The sequence below is a fragment of the Balaenoptera acutorostrata genome, chromosome 5 (assembly GCF_949987535.1).
Source record: "Balaenoptera acutorostrata chromosome 5, mBalAcu1.1, whole genome shotgun sequence".
NCBI lineage: Eukaryota > Metazoa > Chordata > Mammalia > Artiodactyla > Balaenopteridae > Balaenoptera > Balaenoptera acutorostrata.
In genome coordinates, this window is record NC_080068.1 from 3,265,401 (window position 1) to 3,284,078 (window position 18,678).

At 49.6% G+C, this 18,678-nt stretch overlaps 1 protein-coding gene across 6 annotated transcripts in view; it reads left to right on the top strand.

The window, feature by feature from the left end:
* FNIP2 (folliculin interacting protein 2) overlaps positions 1–18,678 on the top strand; it is a 119,907-nt gene that overhangs the window by 42,728 nt on the left and 58,501 nt on the right. For all 6 annotated transcript variants that reach the window (XM_057547180.1, XM_057547176.1, XM_057547178.1 and 3 more), the window contains one exon: positions 15,788–15,914. In XM_057547180.1, the coding sequence (XP_057403163.1) occupies positions 15,788–15,914 (127 nt within the window). The remainder of the gene's footprint in view (positions 1–15,787; positions 15,915–18,678) is intronic.

An 18,678-nucleotide genomic window follows, 5' to 3' on the forward strand; every position in this document is an offset into this window, starting at 1 on the left:
TTTCTGCCTTTCCTAGAATGTCATTTGGTTGGAATCACGCAGTACGTAGCCTTTTCACATTGGCTTCCCTCACTCAGTCATAGGCGTTGAAGTCTTCTCCGTGTCTTTTCATGGCTCGATAGCTCACTTCTTTTCTTTCTTTCTTTCTTACTTTATTTATTTACGGCTGTGTTGGGTCTTTGTTTCTGTGCGATGGCTTTCTCCAGTTGCGGCAAGCGGGGGCCACTCTTCATCGCGGTGCGCGGGCCTCTCACTATCGCGGCCTCTCTTGTTGCAGAGCACAGGCTCCAGACGCGCAGGCTCAGTAGTTGTGGCTCACGGGCCTAGTTGCTCCGCGGCATGTGGGATCTTCCCGGCCCAGGGCTCGAACCCGTGTCCCCTGCATTGGCAGGCAGATTCTCAACCACTGCGCCACCAGGGAAGCCCTCACTACTTTTCAGCTCCGAATAATGTTCCATCATCTGGATGTACCAGTTTATTTATCCAGTCATCTACCGAAGGACGTCTTGGTTGCTTCCACATTTTGGCAGTTGTGACGAAAGCTGCTGTAAACATCCATGTGCAGGGTTTTGTGTGGGCGTAAGTTTTATTCCTGTGGGTAGATATCAAGGAGTATGGCTCCTGAGTTGCCAGGTAAGAGCTTGTTTAGTTTTGTGAGAAACCACCGGACTTCCGGAGTGGCTGCACTGTGTTGCGTTCCCACCGGCAGTGAGCGAGTTCTTGTTGCTCCGCGTCCTCTTAGCATTTGCTGTTGTCAGCGTTCTGGATTTTGGCCACTCTAATGGGTATGTGGTAGTATCTCGTCGTTTTGGTGTGTATTTCTCTAATGACATACGATGTGGAGCACCTTTTTCATGTGCTTATTTGCCATCTGTATATCTTTTGTGAGCTGTCCAGGTCTTTTGCCCATTTTTAAATTGGGTTGTTTGTTTTCTTATTGTTGAGTTTTACGAGTTTTTTGTATATTATGGATACCAGTCCTTCATCGGAATTGTCTTTTGCAAATATTTTCTCCCAGTCTGAGGCTTGTCTTCTTCTTCTCTTGATGTTGTCTTTCACGGACCAGAGTTTTTAATTGTAATGAGGTCCAGCCATATCAGCTGTGTCTTTCATGGCGTGTGCTTTTGTGTGGTCATCACCATGCCCAAGGTCATCTCCATTTTCTCCTAGGTCATTCGAGGAGTTTTATAGTTTTGCATTTGGGGTCTGTGATCTATTTTGAGTTAAAATTTTGTAAAGGATTTAAGGTCTGTGTCGAGATTCTTTCTTTTGAGTGTGGATGTCCACTTGTTTCAGCACTGTTTGTTGAAAGACTGTCTTTTCTACAACGTGTTGCCTTTGCTCCTTTGTCAAAGGTCAGCTGAGTGTGTGTGACTCTGAGTCTGGGTCCTCTACTCTTCTTTGTTGATCTGTCTGTTCTTTCACCAGGACCACACTGTCTTGTTTACTGTAACTGTAGTAAGTCCTGAAGTTGGGTAGTGTTATTCCTCTGACTTTGTTCTTCTCCTTCAATGTCCTGTTGGCTGTTCTGGGTCCTGTGCCTCCTCTCCACGTGAACTGTAGAACCAGTTTGTCGATATCCACAAAATAACTTGTTGGGATTTTGATTGGGATTTCATTGAATCTTTAGACCAACTTGGGAAGAACTGACGCCTTGAGTCTTCCACCCATGAACATGGAATATCTCTCCATTTATTTAGTTCTCCTTTGATTTTCTTTATCAGAGTTTTGTAGTTTTCTTCATATAAATCTTGCACATATTGTGTTAGATTTATACCTAACTATTTCTTTTTGGGGGGGGATGCTAGTGTAAGTAGTATTGTGTTTTTAATTTTCAATTCTACTTGTTAATTGCCAGTATATGAAATATTTAAAAACTATTTTAACAGGTATATTTTTCAGAGCATGGCTGCATTCATGTCAGGCTAGTTGCATTCTCCTTTTTAAACGCCTCCATCTTTTTCTTTTATATTGTTACTAAACTTATTTTTAATATTTTTCTTAAATACTTTTTCTGATTATCAAAATGGTACAATTTTGTTACAAAGCATTTGGAAAATGCAAGCAAATATAAAAATGAAAACCTAAATTACTAGCAGGGCTATCACACAAATTTTTACCCCTATTAATACTTTGATTTATTTCCTGGCAGTCCTTTTTGGTACATGGATGTAAGCTGCACTGTATTAACTAAACCATATATTGATATATATGTATTTTACATGTATATATGTATTATATGTATATAATACATATATATATATATAATCTGCTTTCTCACTATTATACCACGGCATTTTCCCCATGTCATTAAAACGTTTTTAAGACAATTTTTAATGACTTTGTAGTATCTGAAATTGATGGCCTCAAAAATCTTGGGTATGTTCTGAATGGATATTAAGGTTTCCAGTTTTTGACGTTACAACCCTATTTGTGTTCAAACATCTGATGGTCTCCTTGGGAGGGCATTTTCCTTGGAGATTTTCCTTGGAGGAAATCTGAAGGAGACCCATTTTCCTTCCCCACCAGAATTTGAAAATTGAGACACAGAAATTGGTCAGGCAGGTGGGAAACAGGCAGCGCGTGTTGCAAGGGGCCGTGGCCTGTCGATGCTCAGAGTCAGCACCGCTTGCTCACCTGGCCCTCAGCATCCTCGGACGCCCCGGCCTTGCCACGCGGGACGCGCCCGCGCACCTGAGGCCAGGAGTTGAGGACCAGGTCAGCATGTGTGCGCTCCGCAGGCAGGTAGATGCCGAAGAGTGAAGGAAAGTTGTCCATCAGAATTGATTCCTCTTCCCCGGGAGGCCAGTGGCCGGGCAGAGCAGTCAGGAGCGTGCCGCTCGTCAGAACTGGGCCTCTACTGGGAACCTGGAGGCAAAGAGAAGCAGGCCTCCAGCCCTAACATCTTCTGTAGGTTAAGTCACTTCTTAAAGGGTACGAACGTGAGGGGTTTTCCTTAACGTTTTGAAGAGCGTTTTATCTCTGTGTCTTCAGAGATAATACATTCACTTGGTTCAACAAAAAAAAATACACACCTGAATCTTGTTGTTCCTACCTCTTTTTTCTTCCCCATCCCATTCAGGTAATCAGTTTTATTAGTTTGCTATAAATTCTTTTTTTTTTCTCATTTTAAAAGCCAAGTAACGCTTTCATTTTATTATGAAATATTCGTCATACCGAAAGTGCAGACTATGCTATATTAACCATATGTGTAACCACAACCCAGTTTTCTTAAATCTTAACATTTTGCCACTTTTGCTTCACATGTATGATTTTTTAAAAAAAGAACTAAAACATTAGGGAAGTAGATGATGCTTCCTGTATCATCCTTCCTGGGCCCCATCTCCCTCCCTTCCTTCCAGAGGTAACCACGGTCTGAATACGCAACTTCGCATTCCTCTGCATATCTGTCATTTACTGGCTGGGATGTATCCATAAATCATACTGGGTTACACGTATTTAACATTTTAAAGTGGACATCATACTGTACGTGTTACTTTGAAGCTTACTTTTTTATACAGCTGTATGTTTTTGAGATTCGTTTGTATAACTCCATGTAGCTCTAGTGTGTTAATTCCAAATTCAGTATAGCATTCCATTGTGTGAATATGATACAAATTATGTATCTGTTAGTCTATTAATGAACATTTCATTTTTTTTTTTTTTACAAATTTTACTATTATAAACAATGTTGCAGTGAATAGTAGTATCACATGTGTCCCTGTCTGCACATCTGCATGGATTTCATAGGGTGAAAGAAATGGAGTTTAAGTTTTAGGAAATGTGACCTTTGGCTTTACTCAATATTCTCCGAAGTGAGTGCCCGACTCCTTTCCCACCAGCAATGCGTGGTCGCCCTCGCTGCACACCACCCTTGGCATGGGGTCGGGGAAAGGGGAGTGTAAGTGGAATCTTGTTTTCTTCTAAGGCAGCTTTAGCGAGAGGTCATTCACGTACCTTACAATCCACCCATTTGAAGTCTATCCATACTTAAGTGGATTTGCTGTGTCCCCAGGGGTTATGCACTCATCACCACATCACCTTCGGGACATTTCCATGACCCTTGAAAGAAGCCGCCTCCCACAAAAGCTGGCTGGCGTTCCCCAGTCTCCTCGCAGCTCTAGACAGCCACTAATTTACTGTCTGTCTCGGTAGATTTGCCTGTTTCTGGACATTTCCTGTAAGCAGCAGCATACAGTTCATCATACCATATGTTCTTTCGTGGTTGACTTCTTACATTTACCATCCTGTTTTCAGGGTTCACCCGTGTTCTGTGCATGTAACGGCACTTCATTCCTTTTTAGTGCTGAATCATATTCTATCGAATGGTTAGGCTGGATTTTATTTATCCAGTGAGGGACGTGTGGTTTTTCCCACGTTTTGGGTCTCGTGAATAGTGCTGTTATAAAGATTCCTGGACAAATTTTATATGGACTTTTTCTTTTGGATGAAGAGATGATAGTTTGGATGCCGGGAACAGCAGACATAGGTCCCAGGCGTCCCCCTGGTGCAGGCGGGCGGGTGGGTGAGAAGCGGCAGGGGGCCATTTCTCCAGCCCCCTTGGCCGGCGTGGCTCGGGGCCTCCCCACCGACGTCGTGGAGTCACGGAGACCTCGTGGCGACACGCGTGGAGCACAAGCCCTTCCTCCCCCTCCCCCCGCCAGGCCTTTCCGCGGCAGTCACGCATGTTCCGGCCTCAGGTGCCGACTGCTGGTCTCTGGAGGACGGTGACCCAGTGCTGTCTTTTGCAAGGCCTGTCTTCTCCACCCAGCCAGGGAGGGTATTTCCAGGCCAGCTCATCCACCGTCTTGGCCGTTTAGTTAAAAAGCCAAGCTTAGGAGGTGTGGGACCAGCTCGTGGCCTTGTTTTGTTGGCTTCATCCCACTCCTGGCCGTGGCTGGCCGTGGACCACAAGGTCTGGAACTCCCTCTCAGAACCAATGGAGCAAAAACCCACTCCTGATAAACTAAGGTCGCTCCTTACCTGGGGGGGCTGAATATTCTTGTGACTTTTGCAATCAGAGGTCAGAACTCTTCTTCCTCTTCCTACTTTTTAAAAACTCAATTTGCTTAAACTGAATCTTTTTACATTTCTTTGGTGAGGAAGTAAGCGAATACGAATATGTATCCTTCCTTCCTCCACAGGAGGAGGAGTGCATGCCCAAGGGTCTGCTCCCGCTGTGCATCGAGCAGGAGGGATTGAATTTGCCCCGCCCGTGTTCTCTCCAGTTGTTTCTAGTTCTCTGCTTTTAGCACACATGCTACAGTCACACGTTTGCGTCTGTTTAGTTCCAGAAGCGGGATCGGAGTTCCAAGGTTAACGACACTGGTGACTCTAAGAGCTGTGACCGGTCACCCTCCGTCTGAACTTGCACCGATTCGAGCCTCTGCCTGCACTTCTCTCGTGTGGGCAGTCTTACCTTTTGGATCTTTGCCAGTCTGATAGGGGCATGACTTTAATTTGCTTTTCTCTTTCCAAGACTGAGAGCATCTTTTCCTGTGTTTAAAGACCATCTTATTTTTGTTTTTCTGTGAACTATCTGTATCCATTGCCCACCTTTCCATTGGTTTGCAAACCTTTATTGATTTCTGGTTGTTCTTTATCTATGAGGGAGATTAATCCTCTGTCTGTGGTACGAGTTGCTGAGGTTTCTGTGAACTTTTCAAAAAGCGCTTGATCACATTTTTTCTACACAATTGAGGTCATACTGTATACATAATCCCGTGTTCTGTTTCTCAGTCTTAACACTGTATCATCAGCATTTTTCTTTTTCAAATGTAGCGTTTCTTTAAACCCTGAGACGGAAACGCAGAGGGAGGTCTTAGGGTGCTCTGAGCGTGTGACGCTGAGTGGTTTGCTCGTGATGATGGCCCAGCAGTGCGGGGAGAGCAGAGTTTGGGCTCAGGAGACATTGGTTCGAGTCCCGCCTTTGCCACTTACTGGTTCCAACCTTATTAAGGTCTCCAAACTTCTGCACAAAATAGGTGGTGTAGTGCCAGCTCTCACAGGGCATCTGTGGACGCCAGCTCAGGTACTTTCTGGAAAGGAGTTAGGTGGGTATTTCTTGGGCACCCTGTGGCTCTCACCACCAGCCTCCCTGCCTGCACCCGGACATCAGGCCTTCTGGAACTAGTGTCTCTAGTCTCTGAGATGATGCAGTAAAAATGGACAGTTATTTAATACGGTGGAAATCAATTCAGTACAGTCCTAGAATGGTAATCACAAACTGAAAGCTGTAAATAGGTTGGATAAATGAGAAAGGGCATCACTTTCTTAGAAACTTTGTCCTGTCTTTGGGGGAAGCAAGGGGGTGAAAAGGGGCAGGAGAATGTGGTGTATGGACGCTGAGAAGGAAGCTCAGAAAATGTCATAGTCTAAGGCTGAACTACGGGTTTGAAACCAAATCTGAAGGCCTTGAATTCATTAAGGTCGTTTCCTTGAGGGAGTTCACCCACTGCCTCAGGCTTCAGCTTCAGAAGCTTCTTGGAGCAAACTGTCATTGAGGTTGTTTGTCTTAAGACAATAGCTAGCTAGTGGGAAGCAGCCGCTTAGCACAGGGAGAACAGCTCGGTGCTTTGTGACCACCTAGAGGGGTGGGATAGGGAGGGTGGGAGGGAGGGAGATGCAAGAGGGAGGGGATATGGGGATATATGTATATGTATAACTGATTCACTTTGTTATACAGCAGAAACTAACACACCATTGTGGAGCAATTATGCTCCAATAAAGATGTTAAAAAAAATAAAATAAAATAAAAATAAATTTAAAAAAAAAGACAATACTTGAGTCTTTGATGGATTTAAAGAAAGAGTGTTCCTGCTGTATTCCTCAGTTTCATTATTTATTTTTAATTTTTCGAGAGAGTACAGTCATATGGTTAAATATTCAAAAGCCACAGTGTCTTTTTTATTTTTAACTTTTTAATTTTTATTTTTTGGCTGTGCCGAGAGGCAGGCGGGATCTTAGTTCCCCGACTAGGGATCGAACCCGCGGCCCCTGCAGTGGAAGCTCAGAGTCTTAACCACTGCACCGCCAGGGAAGCCCCCAGAGCCGCAGCGTCTCAGTGAAGACCTGCAGCTCGCTCACCGGCTTCCTGGCTCTGCGATAGGCACTTTGCAGTTAACCCTCAAGTGAACGCTCGTGAGGAGGGTCCCACTGTTATCCCCGTTCTGCATGCCGAGGAACACAGAGGGGGGCGCTTGCCAGGCCGCACGGCCGGGAAGAGGCGGGGCTGGGGCGCCAACGCAGGCTGCCCGGCCCCGAGCCTGCGGCCCCTTGCTCCGCGGCCCTGGCAGACGGGCATCAGGCGGTGTCAGGAAGCCCTCTCTCTGTGCCCTGGAACGAGGGGCCCACTTGCTTCTCTCTCCCAGCAACCCAGCCTCCTGCTCCAGATGCCCCCCGTCTTACAGCTGCACGTCTTTCTAGACATACTCTGTGCAAATACAGTAACATCCAGAGTTTCTTCCTTGTGTCTCCTTTTCAGAAATACATACGGTAGCTTTCTATACACAGTGTTTTGTACTTCTTTTTCCCCAGTTAAAGTGATGTCCTAGCGCGAATTCTGTCATCACATGAGGAGAGCTCCCTGTTCGGGGCTGTATCCGTGTAGCAGCCCGTTGTAGGGACGTACCATCCCATGCTGACGCTTAGCTCCAGTCCTTTGCTGCTCCAGACGGTGCTGCAGGGGATCGCTTTTTGTGCGTAATCAGTTTGGACCGACGTGAGTTGATCTGTCGGATTAATTCCTGAAGTGGAATTGCTGGGTCGAGGAGTATGTGAGTGTGTGTGTTTGTACCCATCTCTCTCTCTCTCTCTTTCCCACTCTCTCTCTTTTTTCCTTATTTTGGCCCCTGCCCTGCAGCACTGCGCTCCCACTCCTCCCCCACCCACTCGCCTGCACCCGTCTCTTCTAGCGATAATATTTTACGACCAAAGATAGGTACAGCTTCTACTTATTTTGACGTTCCCGTTTTGCAAACAAAAGATCTTATGGATAGAATCATGCTTTTAACCTCTGCAAACCTCTAGAAAAACTGACCTCTAGAAACCTCTAGGGAAAAAGAATTATTACCTTATCTGTGTGCAAGTTAAATGGATCTAGAATGAACTCACGTATAAGGCTATGTCTTGAATATTTACTTCAAAGTTCATTCACTTACCTGTTATGAGTAAGACAGTTTCCCTGGGTGGAGGGGGGGATGGGAAACCTTCCCTTCAGGAAAAGCTGTGGAATCATGTTGATGCAAGTTAGCTTTGAGCAGAGGTGGAAATTACATCTCAGCCATCCTGGGATACAGGGATGCACATTGATGGTTTGGGTTATGCTGACAAGAGTGTGAAAGAGTTAGCTCAGGGAATTAATGCATGCGTGGAGGTGGATCGCAAAGTTGCTGTTTAAAAAACTAGTTTCTACCTTCTAGATACAAGAAAAGAATTAGTAGTGCTCTTTTAAGAATTAAAGGAACCCTCTTGGAAAATATGAGCCGCATTTAGAAATTCCGTAAGTTTTTAAAGAGGAGAAAGGGAAGAACCTGTTGATAACGATAACGGAACCTGGGAAGCCCGCGGGGGCGGCCGCCTGCCTGGTGCACGGCCCCCCAGGGACACCTGCCCACTCAGCGTCACTCGTGCCTCTAGAGAACTGGCGCTTTCCCCCTTCAGACTTTGCCAGCAGTCTCTGAACGCTCTGTCGATTCGAGGTGTGTTTGTGCTGCTTCTGTATCGCAGTGCAGACTCCCTCTAGGAAGGCGAGGGGTACCATGCAGGGATGGAAGTCAGTCCGCGAAGGTGGCTGTCCTCTTCGTACCCGGCTGGGGTCACCTGTTCTGAGTTGTTCTCTGCACACCTGGTAGATGGTTTGTGTCAGACTCGGAAGGCTGAGGCCTTGGAGGTCCTTCTGGCCGCAGTCCGTCACTTACGGAGGAGGGGGCGCTGGGGTCAGATGCTCGTCCGGGCAGGGGGCCGGGCGTCTGGCACGCGGCCTGGCCCCGGCCAGGGGCTGTGGGTACCGGGAGCGCCACACAGTCTCCACCTGCTTCCGAGTCCTACCCGACGTCACCCCGAACTCAGGAAGGATGGACGGGACTTGCCTTTCCTCTTCGGTGTTTCACAGTTCCCTGTTCGTAGCTCCCAAACCTCAGGCCGGGTGGTGACTCATGCTGTTCTGTCTTTACTGTGTGCACATATTACACGAAGGCTGTGTGGTTTGAGCTTGTGACCGGCGTGGCCATTCATAGCGCTGTCTCGGCAGGAACCGCGCTCCCAGCCGCCGCCGGCCCCCCTACGCATCTGCCTCCACCGCCAGCTCGTTAGGACCGCTCATATCTGGGGTGATGTGGACGGGACTTCTGGCCTTCCCTCAGACATAGCAAGCAGGACACTGGGCAGCAACCTCTTACTCTACAGTCCCCAAATCCTAAAGCCTCTGGAAAAAAAGTTGAAACTGACCTGAACTATTTATAAGACTATTTATAGTCTCTTGATAATCGTTTAGCATAAATATTCATCACTTGGGCTGGCGAGATTCTAATTTGTTCGACGTTGGGGTTTGATTACACCTCAGGCCCTAAAGGAGCTGTTATATAATATGTGGTATAAGCTTCTTTCTAAAATAAAAATAAAAATAAAAATAAAAATCTGAATTCTGAAACATCCGGACCCACGGATCTCAGTTAAGGGACCGCGTATCTGAACTCACCCTTGAGGTCTGCGTTACAGTCACGAAAGTACTTTCATCCTTATTCTCTGTCTTTCCCAGCAGCCTGCTGAGGCAGGTAAGGGCTGCATTTGGGGAAAGCTGGGCTTTGGAGTCGGTGCCTTCCCAGAGTCACCTGGGGTGAAAGTGGCCGCGCTGGAGTTGGGAGCTCAGTCTACCCGAGAGGGTCACCCGTTTCCCGGGTGTCACGTCGTCTGTGACTTCGCCCCACGCTTCACCCCCGCTAGGCGGACTTGACCTCTCCTTCCTTCTGTAGATGTTCATCTCCATCCCCGTGACGGTAGCGTTTACTGATTGGTCTGTGCGTTGGCCCTTCCGTGTCGGGTTGTAGGCACCGATCTCGTTGATGTCACTTCCTGGTGTCTTTCATGACACCTGGTCAGGCCGGATGCAGGCGCGGTCACTGGGGCTCAGGTCACAGCGCTCTTGCCAAGCCAGGCTGCCGACGGTGGGGACTCATTCTTTCAGTCCACATTGCTTTTACAAAAGCAATAAAGCATTAACCTTTATTTATCACCTGCTTTCTTAAAGACAAAAAAAAGTTGCGGCCAATATCCAATATAAATTTCTTCTGGGAAAATAACAGCGGGGTACGTTTAACTGGAATCGTTTAAAAACTGTATCTTTAGGTTCGTATTATATATTAAAGCTCCTGATGAGAATCTGAATCTTTAAGTACCTTTTCACTATGCTCTTGACCCCAGGACAGCAATTCAGAGGTGAATTTTTATGTAGCTCTTCTGAAACTAAAAACCGGGCAATCTGTGGAGCTGAAGTTGTACCAGTGCAAAATAGAGGAAGAAAGACAAATCAGCTAATTTGCAAATTACTTTTCCTGTTAGCCATCTTCCTGAGCTACTAACCTAGCAAAAAAGAAACAAAGAATTCCAAATATGTTACTGCCCTGTATGTACATAATTTTTTTTCTTGCAATAAATAGCTTGCTACTGGGCGGGAAGTAGCGCACATTTGTGCTGACACGTTTGTGCTGACGGGGTGGGCTCTGATCGCCATCTCAAGCACAACCTCCCTTTCTCCTCCACCCCGCTGATGCTTTATTTCATGGCGGGAAAACGTGGCCATGAGCGCAGTGAGCTCACGGGAGCAGGGGCCGTGGTTTGCTCACGGCCGTACCCAGGGCCTGGAGCTGCTGGGCGGATGGGTGGGTGGCGTTTGCCAGTCTTTGCTGTGATCATTGTTGGTTTTGTTGATTCTGTGGTGTTCCATATTCCTTTTTCTTGGACCATTTAAAGTTACCTATCATACCTGACTCTTTAAACATTCACATTCTCAGATCACAAGACCGTCTTTCAACTCTGTCCGTGAACTTGACTTTGACGATTTTTGTTTCCTTGCGTGAGAGCCAGAGGAAGAAAATTTTTGAGGTCTCCTTCTCTCATAGACCGTGGTTCCACCGGACGTACTGAGCCCACGTCCAGCCTGATTCCTGCAAATGTTCAGGGGAGGAATCAGACGCCCACCCTGCAGGTCCCGGGGGACAAATCACTGCAGCAAACCTGACGCCTCCCGGCCCGGTCCTTGCCCGCTTGAGGCCTGGAGACCCTGGGCGCGCAGGTCAGGGCCCCTCTCCATTTCCCGGAAGACGGTTTCTCAGGCAGCTTCAGTCCTCTCCTAGCACAGGTCTGATGGCATCAGTCGCTGCCTCAGGAGGCTGGAACGGCACACACCCCGTTGCTTGTGGAGCGGACACACGTTCCTTGACGTAGCAGTCAGGGTCCCGCTCCGGAAGTCCTGAACTTCCCAGTTCTGTGCGGTCCTGCTGCAAGAGCCCTAGCCTAGCCGCCCCAGCCCTGGGCACCGTGCCTCTCGGCCGTGGGCCTGTGCCCTGCCCTCGGCCTGCAGCGACTTCCCGCTCGCCAGCACGCCCGAGCCTGGCCACCCTTCACTCCTTCCAGCCCAGACGCTGCTTCTCCCGGGGACGTCTCCTGTTTCCTCTCCTGCTCGCTGCGCCCTGCCTTGTCCTCTTGTTTCCTCTGGTTACCCACGTGCCTGCCTCTTCAAGTTCCTTAGGAATAAGGACATTTCTTATTTGTAGTATCCACCGCCTACCCCCCGAGGGCCAGCATTCCTTGGCTTTCCTGGGCTTGTAGCCCACAGCTCTGATCTCTGCCCCTGACATCACACAGCCATCTTCCAGATGTGTCTGTGTCTGTGTCCAGATTTCCCTCCTCTTAGGAAGACACCAGTCCTTGGATCAGGGCCCAGCCTGATCTAGGATGGCCTCGCCTTGATGACATCTGCAGAGGCCCTGTTTCCAAACAAGGTCATATTCACAGGTACCAGGAATCAGGAACTGGACATCTCGCCTGGGGGGACACAATTCAGCCGCAACACATGGTTATATCTACCTTAAAGACAATTCTGTTTTCTCTACTTAAAATCATTTGAACTCTTATTGCTTGTCACCTTTCAGGTAAGTGATTTGAGACTTTGGTCCCTCGCTTCCCGCTCTTGATGACCAGTTCCAGAAGTAAGATCTGGTTTAGTTCCAACTGGGCAAATCTTCACATCATGGAATTTTAAAACTGGAAAGGGTCTATCTGAGTACTTCTGTTTAAATTTTACAGTAGGGAAAGGTAGACAAACCATCTTCTTTTCCTGTGCCTCAGGTCGTACAGCTGTGACCATAAAGTAGACAAATAATTCCGTGTCCCCCGATGCCAGGGGCAGTGTTCTTCCCTCGATTTCAACAAAAGCCAAGACACAGGGTGTTTCTGATGAGAGGAAGTGTCTTTACAGCTGTAGCGGGATATTTTACGGCAAAGGCCCCAGGCTTGTTCTTCAGCCTCTTGCAATCCTGCAGAGAATCGCCCTCAGCAGAGCTCCGGGAACCGTGGCTGGGGGTTGGGGTGAGCGTGGGCACGAAGGGAATACGTATGGCTGTGGTCACGGGGGACTCGAGGGTGGCACGGAGGAGCCCGCGGCCTGCTGGGCGTCCGCACCTGAGCGCCTGTCGTCCTCGTGACGCGCGGCGGGACCAGAGCCCAGGCGGGGCCCAAGCTTGCTTCCTGCAGAAGCATCGTTTAACCACCTGCATGTCCTGTCCCGGGTAACTCGACTGTGACTTCCTCTACTAAGGTCAGAGATGGGGGACGCCAGAATTACAGTTAGGTGTTAAATCAGTGACGCTATTCATGTGCAAGAAGGGGAATAGAGTTTTCCTCATATTTTAGAAAATGCTTTTTAAAGTATTCGGGTCAAAAAGTTAGACCATCTGACATACGTGGTTTTCCTTTCCCATGTCTTTTCTTTTCATCTTTTTAAATTGAAAAATAACATGAAATGTTTTTTTTTTTTTTTTTTTTTTTTAGATTTATTTTTTTATTGATTAATTGATTGATTGATTGATTGCTATGTTGGGTCTTCGTTTCTGTGCTAGGGCTTTCTCCAGTTGTGGCAAGCGGGGGCCACTCTTCATCACGGTGCGCGGGCCTCTCACTGTCACGGCCTCTCTTGTTGCGGAGCACAGGCTCCAGACGCGCAGGCTCAGTAATTGTGGCTCACGGGCCCAGCCGCTCCGCGGCATGTGGGATCTTCCCAGACCAGGGCTCGAACCCGCGTCCCCTGCATTAGCAGGCAGATTCTCAACCACTGCGCCACCAGGGAAGCCCAACATGAAATGTTTTATAGGCTGTTGTGATCATTATTAAATTTTAGCTCTTCCGGAGGGGCTGTCCTCAGTTTGACTGGCATTGGGTCACCGTTAGCCCTCAGAAATAAGGACTGAGCAGGTGCTTTGTAAACGATAATGCTGTTTTGACAAAATGTCATCGTTGGGGCAAAACAGATTGAGCATGAAAACAAAAAGCCATTAAATCTTTGTCGATTTTTCGCTGTCAGTGACTTCGACCTGTGTACTGTGTGTTAGTAATTGCAGAGGGTGTTTTTAATGACCTGGTGTAAAATGTCATGGTTGCGGGCACAGGCTTCGGGACTTGTCGGGTTGGGGTGACAGAGAAGCTGGCTCCGGGGCTGTGCTCCCCGGGAACGGCTGGCTGACGGCTCCCCTCTACTTCCTCTGGTGACTCGGTCCTCAGGTCAGCTCTCAGCTCGTGCTGGCAAAAAACAGGCCCCGGCTGCGCAGCCCAGGTGGGGTTAGGGGGACGTGTCCAACCAGCCAGGCCTGGACCGAGAGCAGGAGACAAACAATTTCTGAAACAAACTTGCCGAGTTGCATCAAAACTAGCACCAAGGGTGCTGGGCCTGGCGGCTTAGAGCACAGGCTGTTGAGAAGGTGCAACCAGAACTTGATGTTTTGGGGGCCAGGATTTAAGACAACAAATCTGCTCCCCGAAAAGCATGTGTTCAGTGTTAACTATCACGGCCTGAAAAGGAAAGGACCAGTGATGTGCAATTCATGGTTGGGGACCAGATGCTGTAGCGATGTTTTTAAAAAATCGTTAACGTGAACAGTTCTTTAGCTAATTATTAGCATTTTGGAGCACTTACCTGTGTCAACCGCTGTGTCAAGCACTTTCATTTAATTCCTGCGGCAGCTTTGTGAGCTTGGTGTTAATATTTCCGTCGCGCTGATGGAGAAACGGGATCTCAGAGGATCTGGATCGGTATCCACGTGTGTCTGACTTCACTCTGGTACACCATCTCTTAGTTGTACAGTGTGACGTTGTCTGTCCTCTGACTCTCCATCTGTGGCCACCTTCCTCTTCCGTGCTCGCAGCGCCTGGCACTCGTTGGCCTCCGTCCGCACTGGACCTGCCGCCCGCACCTGCCCCCTCTCCTCCCCCTCGGTTGCTGTCACTCTAGCCTTGGTTTGAAGGGCCCAGACTCTTAAGAGTAAATTCTACTTGGCCTTCCCGCTCTAGTCTTAATCCGCCCCAGCCCTGTTTTCCTTAGGGCTGCAAATTGACCTCTGGAAAGTGCAGGCTGAGTTTACCGACCTGCTCGGCTGCCCTCAGGGATGAGCTGGCCCCGGCTGCCGCCTGCCCACCGCCCTCTGCAGCTCGCCGTCTCCCTCTGCCCGTCTCTTCGCGCATCTCCCCCGTCCCTCCCTCTTCCTGCTGTGTTCTTCATTCCCACACTTTGCCTCTCCTTAACTCCTGCTTCTTCAAGTCATGCTTAAATGTCCCTTCCTTAAATCCTGGGGACTTCCCTGCCCCTCCCCGCCACCGCTTAAACCTGAAAATATGAGTCTTACCACATCCTTTTCTTTCTTGCACTTGGACATCTGTAGTCACCCACGACGACTCGCCCAGTGTTCCGCACTGAACTGTGTCCTCCCTGAGGGCAGGGACCAAGTCTGCTTAGTTAAACAGCTGCTCAGTCTCTAGCTTCGAGCACAGTGACTGTTACACAGCAGGCACTCAGATCTGTGCTGACCTGGTTAGCAGACACATAACTGAAGATGCCCAAAGCAGCGCATGTTGACGGTTGCCCTTTCTTAGTCCTCGCGTCCTGATTTCACTTGTTGCTCGAGAACGAACCTGCGTTCGGAGCAGTTTTGTCCCAGTGGCTTTGGGTTGGCTTTATTGCTGATGGTCATTGTCAGCAATTCACACGCTGTACCGTGATGCACTTGGTTTTCTAAACTTGCGTGTCAGACCAGCCACGATACAAGAAGAGACTAAGTTTCAGGAGATGTGATCCCTCTCTGTTTGTCCTGAGGCTGGGTGGGTGGGAGAGGAAAAGCGAGGGCTCTCCTGACTGGCTGCAGATTCCTGGCCCGATGGCGCAGAGACGTGAACGCTCCAGGGCCTCCAACCTCAGCTGTGATGCCCCCAGAACCCGGGCGCCGGGTTCAGCTCCCTGCACAGCCCTGGCCGCTCCTGCCTGACGTCTCTGCCCAAAGTTCCTTTGGAAGGAGAAGCTTTCTCTCCAGTGGTTTATCATCTCAGGAGCCTTCCCAGCCTTGGTCACGGGCACTGGCCCATCGGAGTCCACGGACAGGGCCGTGTGCCCAGGCCTGTGGGGATCGCGCCTTCCGCACACTGGGGCTTCCGTGTGCAGGCGCACGCCGGCTGGGAGACTTGTCTCTCCGCGACCATCCCAAGCGTCGCCGCTAACACGACTTCTTTCTCTCTTGTGAATCCACAGTTGGTCCTGTTCGGAGTTGGACCTGAACGAGATTCGCCTGATAGTTTACCAGGACTGTGAAAGGAGAGGCAGACAAGTCTTGTTTGATTCTAAAGCTGTTCACAAGATTGAGGAGGTGGCAACTCAGGTAGGAAACATGGATTTGCTTTCCTCCTTTGTGTTTGTTAGCGCATTGCCCGCTCTTTGGGCTGAATCGCACGACGCCGTTAGTGGTTCAGAGGAACCACGGGCAGAGGTCCCTCCGCCCGCCCCATTTGAGGTCCCTCCGCCCGCCCCATTTGCGTTCTTACTAACATACACAGGTGAGACTGTTAGCAAGTCATCGTGCAGATGCTAAGCATCGTACTTTAGATGTTACCAGAAGCGAATGTGCTGGTAACTTGCAATCCGGCAGGATTCTGATGCCAAGTGTGTGCCGTTAATGGGAAAACTGAGAATGCTAAGATTCATGAAGCGTTCGCCTGAAGGGAAGGTCTGGTATTACCCATAGGCAGTGAGAGGTGATACATAGCACTGGGTTAGACAAAAGTGGAGAGCTTTCCTTGCCACGGGGCTGCAGGGTGCTAACATGCACTGTCGTCTGCAGAAGGGCCTGCAACCCAAGCCTGTTTGACCAAGGAAGTTTTATTTCCTTTTTATAGTGGAGGGTGGTGTGGGGGTAGTAGTGGTGGTGATGGTGGAGGTGATGGTGGTGATGGAGGTGATGATAGTGATGGTGATGGAGGTGGTGATGGAGGTGATGGTGGTGATGGAGGTGATGGTGATGGGATAGTGGTGGTGATGGAGGTGGTGATGATGGTGATGGAGATGGTGATGGAGGTGATGATGGTGGTGATGGTGATGATAGCGATGGAGGTGATGGTGGTGATGGTGATGGTGGTGATGGAGGTGATGGGATAGTGGTGGTGATGGTGATGGAGGTGGTGGTGATGGAGATGGTGATGGTGATGGAGGTGATGATGGGGGTGATGATGATAGCGATGGAGGTGATGGTGGTGATGGTGATGGTGATGGAGGTGATGATAGTGATGGTGATGGTGGTGATGGAGGTGATGGTGATGGAAGTGATGGTGGTGGTGATGGTGATGGAGGTGGCGATGGTGATGGAGGTGATGGAGGTGGTGATGGTGATGGAGGTGATGGTGGTGGTGATGGAGGTGATGGTGGTGGTGATGAAGGTGATGGAGGTGGTGATGGTGGTGGTGATGGTGATGGAGGTGATGGTGATGGAGGTGATGGAGGTGGAGGTGATGGTGATGGAGGTGATGGAGGTGGTGATGGTGATGGAGGCGATGATGGTGGTGATGGAGGTGGTGATGGTGGTGGTGATGGAGGTGGTGGTGGTGATGGAGGTGATGGAGGTGGTGATGGTGACAGAGGTGATGGTGGTGGTCGTAGTGCTGGTGGTGGTGGTATGGGGCGTGGGGGTCTGAGGGTGGGTAAAGTGGGGACAGAGCAGCTCTCGATCCCTCGGAGCCAGAATGGGAAAGGTAGAGTGATGTGTCCAGGCAGGAGCAGGGTCTGGTCCTCCATGTGAGTCTTCAGGATGGCCATCGGGTGTACTTCTGACTTGTCGCCTTTCAACAGTTATTCAGATGTCTACGAATTAAATAAATCCCTTTGTGTTCCTTCTTTTCATGTTCAGTAACCTGATACCTGTACTGACCGAATCCTGGCAGTTTAGAGAATGTGCAGCTAAGTAGCTGAATGCTTTGTGTCAGGGTCTCTGTCTCGTCAGGGCTGAGATCTCGTCCTGCTTCTGATAAGGTCGTTTCTGCAGGAAGGAAGTGTCTGGTTAACGGCGGTTTAGCTGGGCGGATCCTGTGCTGCTTTCACGTGGAAGCTGGCCAGGTAGCTAATCATTACAGCCGTTGCTGGGCTTGTTAGGTGGGTGGCTGGAGCAGGGGGGATGAGAAGTCTCTCGGTGATTCCCCGAAGGCTTCCACGGTAGATTGGTATTAGTTCAGGTGAGCCAGCACCCGGCCCTTTGTTTGGTGGACAGCACACGGCTTCCCCCTGTTTTCCCACATCACTTCCTGTCTCCCCGAGGCCTTGCACAGATGGTGTAGTTGCACACCCACGCTCCGTCACTAGGGTTCCTGATGGTGGTAGCAGGTGGAGGGAAAAAATTCTCACCGGTTTGCAAAAATAACCGGAATCCTGTCTGTAGGAGCAGTGGTGACCCCGGAGTCTGGGATAGAAGCTTCCTGGGATGCACTCATTTCCTCACAGAGGCAGCGGGGCCGTCGAGGCTTGGAAACTGCCCGAGGCTGCAGAGGGAGTGCAGCAGGGGCTCTGCTCACTGTACCGGGGGCTGTCGCCAGCCGTGGACGGCGCGGCGTGGGCCCAGCGGTGTGGGGCGGGTGTGGACCGCGTGTCACTCCGGGCCCTGCAGGGCCGTGGATCGCCATCCCGCCCCGCGACCGCCGGGGACAGGCTTCCTGTTCCCCTTCTGTTCTTCCCCCATCTTCAGCCCCCCACCCCCCAGGCAGGCACGAAATGTCAGGAGTCAGCAGCAGGCACGTGACCGCAGGCATTTGCATTCGACCACCAGTGTGACTGTCACACTGGAGATTAGATAAGCTGCACTTGCATTCATGTTTTTCCGAGCAAAGCTGCACACACAAAAAAAAAGCAAAGAAGACTCAGGATAGAAACAACCTATCACGGAGGGTACAGGCTGCTTCTGTAGGGAGTAGTGTATCTCGGCCTAGGAGGAAGGGAAACGTTAGTGAAGGTGTATCGTTATGCCTCCGTGTCACTGTCATAAAAATCTGCCGTGAACTCCGTGGAGGGAACGTGTAGTAGCTAATCCTCTACGAGCCGTGACCTCTGAAGGCCGTGTTGCCGCACATGTTGTGTAGTCACAGGAACCCCTGTTCCAGCATTTT